Source organism: Morone saxatilis, unplaced genomic scaffold (genome assembly GCF_004916995.1).
Source record: "Morone saxatilis isolate NCDOM2014 unplaced genomic scaffold, NCSU_SB_2.0 Contig7, whole genome shotgun sequence".
Taxonomy (NCBI): Eukaryota; Metazoa; Chordata; class Actinopteri; family Moronidae; genus Morone; species Morone saxatilis.
The window spans coordinates 22,962,742-22,972,318 of NW_023340246.1; the positions used below are offsets into that span (position 1 = coordinate 22,962,742).

The window sequence follows — 9,577 nt, forward strand, 5'->3', positions numbered from 1 at the left end:
GACTGTTATTAGACTGTAATCAGATTATCTGACTGTTATCAGCGTACTGTAGTAAAGAAGTTAAACTGATATCAAATATCCCTGTGATCGCAGCCTTCCTGATTTCCTCACAGCCACTGGATGAAACCAGATGTACCAACCCTTCTGAAAACCAGAGCCAATACAAATGTGGGAGTAACTCTGCGTTGTCACTTCCACTAAGCTACCATAGCTGAATTTGAATCTAATATGAAACGTGTGTGTGTGTGTGTGTGTGTGTCTGTGTGTGTGTGTGTGTGTGTCAGTCACAGAGGCTCCGGTGTGTCGGCCCACTCCTCTGTATGGTCAGCCTTCCTGGTGGGGAGAGGAAGATTATGGGAGTAAAGTTCATACCAGCGATGACCATCATGCAGGTAAAAATGTTATCACTCTTCCAGGAGTTTTTTTTCCTATGGGCCGTACAGGCCCATAGGAACAGGACATAAGAAAGCGTCATGGATGCACAATGAAAATTGCTCTGTAGCTAGCTAATCTACATTAATTGTTAGCTGGCTAGTTACATCTGATGGCTAGTGTTAGCAAAACAAAAGCTAATTAGCAAGCTAACATTAACTAACTTACGATGGAACTATGTCTCATATCTTTTAACCATCTTCAAAATGTTAGCTTAGCACATAGCATATTTAAGCACAAGAAAGGAGGAAGTTGACTGAGGTTCTGACCAAGGCTTGCTCAACTGTTATTGGAACACAGAGCAAAAAGGGGCGGACTTACGAAGTTAATTGATGATTGATTAATTGTGCTGTTTTAATAAAATTCAATAAATTCTCTTAATTTGACTAAATATACTAATGATATCAGTATTAGTGAAGCATTTATTGTCATCTATGACTTTATAATTTATATCTTGAGCCTTGGGGTACACAAAAGTAGTAGAAGTACCTCTAGTAATAAATATTATTATTACATTTTTGTCTTTGGTAACGTCTCTGTTTTTCATCACATCAGAAGCCCAGAAAGACCCTTCATCCGTAGATCCAGACTTTTCTGGATCTCTGTCAGACCCCCAACAAAAGACCATCTTCCCTTCGTACCACCGCGAGCCAAGCTACTTTGAGATCCCTACCAAGGACTTCCAGCACCCCAAAACCTCAGGGGCGGAGCTTCATGAGATCCCCACCAAGGACACGGACACGCCCCCGGCACCGCCCTCCCCTCCAACCCAGACTCCACCCGTGGTTCAGAGCCACGCTTCCTTCACCATTGAGTTCGACGATTGCATGCCCGGCAAGATCAAAATCAAAGACCACGTCACCAAGTTCTCTACCCGCCAGAGGAAGCAGCAGGCTCCGCCCACCAAGACCCCCATTGCAACAGCCACGCCTGCTGAGGTGATGTCAGCAGAGAGCAAGGTGGCTGATTGGCTGGTCCACAGTGATGTCAGCATGATGAGAAGACGTCCAACATGTGAAGATGTTTACAGCACCAAGAGTGACCTCGCCATGAACATCAAGACCCTCAAAGGTCAGAAACATTATAGGAGAATACCGCTGTTACCTTTCTGTGCGGAGTTTGCATGTTTTCCTTGTGTTTGCATGGGTTTCCTCTGGGTGTTCCATTTCCCCCCAACATTAACACATGTATGTAATTCTGAAGTCAGTACCCTTGACCAAAGCACTGGCTCCGGTCTGGAGTTGGTTCCCGGGAGTTACACAGTGGTGGACCACTGCTCCTAGTACTTAGGATGTGTCAAATAAAGAGAATTCAACTCCAAGGTTCATATTGAGTAACATAGAGAGATTTGATGTTTTTATTGTTGTTGTCAGGTCACCATCATGAGGATGGAACCCAGAGCGACTCTGAGGACCCAGTTCTCAAAGGAAGGAGGAGTAAATCCCACCACTCTGTCCAGTCTCAGCACTCCATCCAATCAGAGCAGTCTGAGGCCTCACAGCAGACCGTTCAGTCAGCTCAGTCTGTCCACTGCCAGCTACCTGCTCCAACAGAGACACTCCACCAGCCACTGCAGCACTCTCCACCCACACCGGCCCCAGCCTCACCTGGAGCCCCAGAGCGGCCCCTGTCCCAGAGTCCTCCTCAAACTCATTCCCCCACCACAGAAACGTCCAAGCAGCCCCCCCCTGAGCACCTCACCCAGCAGGCCTTTATCATTGAGTTCTTCGATGACAACCCGCGCAAAAAACGCTCGCAGTCGTTCACGCACAACCCCGCCCACGCTGACTCATACTCTGCCCTGAAGGCCAAGCTGGAGCGGCGGAAAGGTGGCGAGAGGCCTGCATCTGTGCATGGCCACATCCCCCCCACCCAGCAGGTGACGGTTCCTCTGAAAGGTCAGGGCCACGGCGGCCCCCAGAGGTCAAGCTCTCTGAAGAGGGAGAAGACAGAGGGGGAGGTGGCCTCCTCTGGTTCCTCCTCTCGCTCTTCCTCTGGTATTATCATCAGACCCTTCGGCAGTGTCGGGAAGAAGTCCAAGCTTGCCCAGGAGTTTGCCGCTGAATTCCTGAAGGATTCTGGTCAACAGGATTCATCCCCCACGAGTGACAAGTCATCCCCGCCCCCAATGTCTGCACCACCGGTGATGGTGTCGCCTCCTCAAGCCAGAATTCCCTCCCCCCAGGAACCTACAGCACCTTCCTCAGTCTCCTACCCCACCTCCCCCTTACAGCCTCCAGCAATGTCAAAGTCGTCAGTCCCCACCAATCCTGCTGCCCAGACTGCATCTCCAGTCCACTCCTCTGGGCCTCCCTTGTCCCCCATGCTGCCCCAGGGCATCCGTGCAGCAGACCCCAAATGCTCCCAGAGGATGATGAGGAACGAGGAAGACGACAGCCTGAGTGATGCTGGGACCTACACCATTGAGACAGAGTCCCAGGACAAAGAGGTGGAAGAGGCTCGTAACATGATCGACCAGGTGAACTCACAGTGTCTATAAAGTTAGACCCAGTGTGACGCAGCATTCATGGTTCAAACTGCTCATGTAAACAAATCCCTTTACAGTTCTGACCAGTTGGTGGGTAGAGAAGACCTTTACTTGGGGGCCAATCACACAGAGATACACTGCTAGAAACATGTCATCTGTAAAAATATCTTTGAAAAAAAAAAAAAGAAACATGTCATCCGCAGAACCGTTGTTTCCATTGCCAGAGTTTACTCATCTAGAGCTTGACGTCTGCATCAATACATTTTTTCTGTTCATTTTTATCTGACCGCCCGGTTGCGGATGCTGCCTTGCTCCACAGGCTTTTTAGCAACGCACTTTGCCAATACGTTTTTGAAGTGGCTGCACCTGGAGTGATGCATCTCTGTGTGACTGGCCCCCAAGAGTGCAACAACTCCCTGAAAAACTACTGTGGTTAGTGGAACCGTTACCAAAATAAATACTCAAGAATTACTGCACATGGCGAATAAACTGCAGGAGGTTGCTCTGCACTGAGAGTGACAACAGAAAAGACATGGTTTATTTACTAAAGTTGAAGCCATTGTTGTTGTGGGTGTGGCCCTCAACTAGTTAAAAAAAAAGTCTACAAGTTAAAAGTCTACAATAGATTTGCCTATATAAACAAAAAGTAGGGGATCCTTGCCTTTCAATGTCAGCGTTATACGTATCTGAAAATTTGAATTATTTTCATGTTTGAATAGGCAGCTATAGGGATGCATGAAACCTCTTGTCCTTCTTGCTCCTTCTTGTTGCCATGATCCTGCCCCCCCTCCTCATGCATGCCCTGTGCTCTGACAGGTGTTTGGTGTCCTCGACTCTCCAGAGTACAGTGGTGTGAACACAGGAGTGTATAGACCTGTAATAAATGATGGCAAGGATGAGCAAGCTAACCTTCCTAGCGATGGTAGCACTATGGACTCGTTGCATGGCTTTATCCCAGCTGCTATCAGCGGCCCCCCAACAGGCCCCATACAGGTAAAAAACACTGAACCTGTGTGGCATGTTCTAATCCCAGTGCATGCAGACTAATGCTGTTACTCCCTCAGTTTTTCCTGTTACATACTTACTCTGTCAAGCCTTGTTGGACTCTTTGGTACCACATTTCTGTTGTCTGCTAATGTTGTTCATCATGTTGTTTTGATGTCTAGGTTCCACCTGCTCATGCAGCAGGTCTGGAGGGACCAAAATGGGTTTCCCGTTGGGCCAGTCTGGCAGACAGCTATGCTGATCCTGGTTCCACTCCACCTCAAGGGGAATGTCTGGAAGGTGCTGATAAACTTATAAACAGTCTGTGCAGTTTTTCAGAGAATGATATAAACTTACAGAGCTCGTTATCAAGCGCACACAGTGTCTTACTGCATTTCCACCTTGCATTAACCCAGTGATTCCCAACAAGGGGTACTTGTATGGCACCCCAGGGGTTACCAAGGAGGGTACATGGAGAGATTGTAGAGTAGCTCAACTTATTAAAAAAATTAAATGAATGAATTAATGATTTAAAAACCTAACCCTATACATATATTTTACATTTGCTTTGGCAATGGAATATCTGTTTCCCATGCCAGTAAAGCCACTTAGAATTAAATTGAATTGAATTGAATGGAATCTGAATGGAACTGAAAACTAGTTAGCAAGCAGGAGAGGAGATAAAATAGTCAGGTAAAAATATGGTTCTAGTACAAATGCAAACTTGATCAAACCAAACTAAACATTGACAGTTCCAATGTATGAAAATATATACACCCATTATTATATCATCTTTAGTATGATTAGTGATTTATGTTTGATTCATAGAAATTCATTCAAATCAACAAATTTGGACCATAAATGGTGTTGTTGATGAGTTGGCTGGGGCTGTCATCTAAAGCCCAGTTCACACCGAAGAACAAGTTCAAACTAGCAGCTACTTGAAACACGCCGGTCCGCAATCTTCTGAAAGCCTGCTAGTTCACACCAATACAACTAGACAAGACAGTGTATAATCTCCATACCAACCAATAACTCTTTGTACTTTCATTCTTACTGCCAGCTTTTCTAACCCATTTCATTATGACACTTGGCAACAGACTTGACCAGCTGACTTTGCTACAGCCTGATTGGCTGTTGAAATGGGTGACATGCCTTACGTTCTAAAACCAGCCCCTGGTGATTTGACGAGCTGAATCGAGCTTAACAAAACAGGTTGAGAACCACTGTATTAACCTACCTCTGTACCTAAAAATATTATCTGGATTATTCTTGCACGGACCTGCGTTGGGATCAGACCACTGGCTAATGCCAGTTTGCACCTAAATTAACGAGTTGTTCCTGATACAGATCACATAACGAAAGTAACATCCAGTTTGTGTTCAAAGCAGTGAGGAAGTACTGAAAGGGAAATGCTGGAAGAAATTCTGATATTGACTCACATGGTCAGTGTCATGAGGACTCTAATAGTCCTTTATTTTTAGGTGTAAAGGGTTTTTATGTGAAAACTGAGAATTTAAATCGTTTTTGTAGATCTACGCTTCATGAGCCGGGCAATGGTGAATTACAGCTATGATAACTCTGAGTCAGAGTCCAGCCACAGCTCCAGGACAAGAAGGCTTCTGCCCCAGGTGCCTCCAGAAAAGCTGGATAGCATTCCCCCGAGTATCCTGATTCGCCATGAACCTTACCAGGGTCAGGAATCTCTGGACAGAGTCTCTGGTCCTCCCCGCCCACAGGACTCCACCCAGTGCCTGTCCGTTCAGGATGATGTGGACCCAGACAGTCTGAGTGACGCCAGCCGCTCAGATGACGGACCAGTTCTGGAGAAAACAAAGAAGAATCAGGCCAGGACTGTATCTGTGTCTCCTGGGGATGCTGGTCCTCAGTTCAAGGGTCCAGAGAAAGTGTCTCCCTCCACCAAATCCACCTCCTTCTATATTGGTTCTGAAGACAGTCCAGGCAAACCTGACCAGGCCCGGAGCCTGGTACAGTCTGAGAGGATACACGACCCCCCAGCAAAAACTCCCCCTACCACCGTCCTGATCCGACACCTGAGTGGACACGAACCCAGGAGGACAGGTGTCAAACCCAATAGCTCTGCTCCAAACCTCCAAATGCAGGACAAGGATTCTGTCCCCACTAAAGACAGCTGCATGTCATCCATCGTCCGGCAGGAGAGCTTCACCAAAGACCGGCCAAGCGACACTGTCCAGATGAAGAAGCTTCCCCACATCTCCAGCCACCCATCCCTCAGAGATATGGAGCAGAGGAGGGAGAACATCCAGGACACGCAGTCCTTCCTTCAGGAGGCAGAGGGGACTCTGTCCTCTCTGGACACCAAGTTCCCATCATCTGGCTCCGGTCGTAGTTCAAAGAAAGGAGGCTCCTCCACGCACATGGATGACTCCCTTTCTGGTGAGTCGGATGTGGACACAGCAAGCACCGTAAGCCAGGTGAGTAGCAAAAACACTCCGGTCAGCTCTTCTTCTAAAAAGCGTCCCGCCATCAGCAGCCTTCAGAAGGAGAAGTCCTCTTCCAGCCCATCTATCCAAGAGAAGGGACGGCAACTAACCGCCCGTGAACGGCTTTCTGAGAAACGCCGCAACCAGGTGACAACAGATGCCTCCAGCAAGGCAGAAGCAACAAAGCGCTTCCAGATGCGCCGCAGTGCGGGCAATCGTGGATCTCTGGATCTGTCCGAGGGACAGCAGGGTTCTGGTCCACAGTGGACCGAAACAACATCATCTGACCATGAAATTTCCCGTCCGTCCAGCCGTAGCAAGAAAGTCATCGCCCCTCTTCAGAAAGAAGATAATGGAAAGACGGCCAAGACAGCAGCTCAGCAGGTTCTGACACGTTCCAATAGCCTGTCAGCACCACGGCCAACCCGGGCGTCCATGCTTCGACGTGCACGCCTGGGCGAGGCCTCAGATAATGAAGGTGCTGAGACTGATCGGGGTTCCCAGAACTCAGACCATATCCCTGCACCATCCAAAGTGTCTGCTGAGGGGAAGAAGCTGTCCAGGCTTGACATCTTAGCGATGCCCAGAAAGAGAACCGGCTCCTTCACAGCTCCCAGCGACAATGAGACATCCTCCACGGGCCGGCCTGGTTTATCTAATCGGAACTCTGAGTCTGTTGTCACCACTAGGAAGACTTCTGTTGGCGACGCCCGGCAGGCAGCTACCAAAGGGGGTGGAGCTCTGGGGAAGCAACCCCTGACCCGTACCCGGTCCAGCGGAGCCAAGTACCCCAGCACTGGTGAGTCCTGGCTAGAACTGTATTTTCAAATGTAGACATAGAGTACCTTTTCACCTGCTTCTCTTCTCTATGTGGTTACCGGACTGTGTTAGTGTCTGGATATTGACCCTTAACCTCCTCATCATCTATCCAATGTAATCTTTGATGATCAGGGATGAAGAATTGAGGTCTCTGCTGTCGCCTAGTCGGGTTTCATAAGTGGTAAAATGATTTGCCAGCTTGATGCAAATGTCAGTGGTATCACCAGAAGGTTTGTTGAATCTCGTGCTTCTCTTCATCAAGGCTGCCTACCATTTGAAATATCAGCACCTATACCAAAACGATACCCTGCATCCATTGTTTTCTGTGTAAGCCTACATCCCGACAGTGTGGGTTTCAGAAACCAGACATTTTATAGCAATATTTATCATATCCTTGCAGCTTTACCTGCACTTCTACTTCTGTCTGTATGGCACCTACAATGTGTGCTACAGACAGAATTAATCAAAATATTATCGAAATCGCAATATGACAAAGTGCAAAATCGAAATCACAGAAGCAGCAGTTCTTTGATAAAGGTCAAATGTAACAAATGACATAATAATTAGGTTCTGCAGAGATTCCCAGACCTACAAATTCTCTAGATGGGGTACAAACAAATGTCATATCATCATGATTTTAATAGTTTTTTCAGTAAAAATGAAATGAAAATAACCACTAATCATTACCATATCTCAATATCTGTCAAAATAATGATAAATAAATTTGTTTTAGCCCTCTTTGGACATTAGATGACTCATGTGATGCTGCAGACTTCATTTACTTCACACAATATGAACATTTGTATTTGTACCAAAATTGAAAAAAAGTCATTAAACAAAAGCAGCCAAAGTTGAAACTGTTGATACGAGCAGCCAGACAAGAACTTTCTCAAAAAACATAATAAAATAAAAAAAAAAATATATATATATATATATTGCAAATCTGATCAAAAAGTCAATCAGTCTTATCAGACAGATACTTTCCAGTGAGTCTCAGTACCCAGCTGTGTTGTAATTCCCTCCCCCTGATAAACACCCACAACAAACACACATCGTTATTTAATGACTACATCAGGCTTTGTTTTAGTATTCTGCTGGTGCGTTATTCTTCTGCTTCCCTTTTACTATCATTGTGGATCACATCAGATTTCTGTCCCTGGTGAGTGGCTGTGTTCGAGCTGCTGGAGTCTGCTGCTGTTACCATGGAAACACAGCTTTACAGTCTCTCCATCGCTCTCTGTCATGTTTGGTCCAGGTTTGGGTGTGTCTGTATCTTGGAACTGTAACTGAGGGGAAATGCCAAAGCAATATTAGGATAATGTGGACAAAGTTCTCTGTCGCTGCTCTAAGCAATCATCACCCTTAATAATAATTAAAGCTGCAAGCAGTGATGATCGGCCCTCGCACTTGGTGCACGTCGGGGTGTGATGCTGTCGGGTCACTCACCAGTATATCATGACAACACCGAGCTTCGGCTATGACAGCGACTGAACATTGGCACTGAACAAACTTATGAAGTTTGGGTCCAAATGGAGAATCTGTACTGCAGTTAGGTTTCCATTGTCATGTCAAGGCTAATTTTTGAAGGAACGCCACGGACACACCGTTTGACCAAATGTAAAGATTTTAATAACATAACATCCTGAACTTCTTTGGATTGTAGTCACCAATTTTGAAGTTGTTTTGATCAATTCACTAGGAGTTTGTTCAACATGGAAGCCCTGAAATTGCCGCAAATGGTGCCAGAAATTGACATTAATTTAATTATGGCCGACTTCCTGTTTTGTTTAGGATATGGCTCTAAGAGGCTTTTTTGAACATCCTGACGTAATACATGTTCCACCCAATTTTCATATATGCCAGTTAAACAGGATGCCAGGGCTGTTTTTTTGAAAGTTTGTAGGGGGCGCTATCGAGCCATTTTGACACACCCACAGGCAACATCCATATGAAATGTAAAATGCTGCCATGTAGGATGTTTCATGAGGTGTTGAGCCTGTTTAGCCCCCACAAAATGCGATCAAATGTTAAAACGACAAGGTGATATTCGCTGCGTCGCTACGGCAACACGGTTTAAAAAAAAAAACATAAGATGTCATTGTCAACCGTCTAAGGGTCTTCTGACCATATTTTCAGCTGGATGTGGTCAATCTGCTGGGAGAAATACATAAAAGTGTAATAAATTATATTTCTGGTTACCACAAGGTGGCGCTACCACTTTTACTGAATATTATCACATCGACTCTTATCAGACACGTGCATTAAAGAAGCATTTCACCCGTGGAAACATTAATCTTTATTGAAAGTGGGTTATATATGTAGTCGAAATGTAACATAAATTTTGAATTTGGTGCCTATTTGACCGAGAAAAGAGTGTTTGTAGTCTCAC

General features: G+C 45.9%; 1 protein-coding gene across 1 annotated transcript in view; it reads left to right on the forward strand.

Moving 5' to 3' along the window:
- The window catches only part of si:ch73-212j7.1 (centrosomal protein of 170 kDa protein B), a gene marked incomplete at its 5' end in the record, with an annotated part of 20,242 nt that overhangs the window by 934 nt on the left and 9,731 nt on the right, over positions 1 to 9,577 (forward strand). The window contains 6 exon segments of the mRNA XM_035679211.1: positions 285 to 392; positions 988 to 1,503; positions 1,806 to 2,911; positions 3,737 to 3,913; positions 4,087 to 4,204; positions 5,438 to 7,168. Of these exon segments, the coding sequence (XP_035535104.1) occupies positions 285 to 392; positions 988 to 1,503; positions 1,806 to 2,911; positions 3,737 to 3,913; positions 4,087 to 4,204; positions 5,438 to 7,168 (3,756 nt within the window).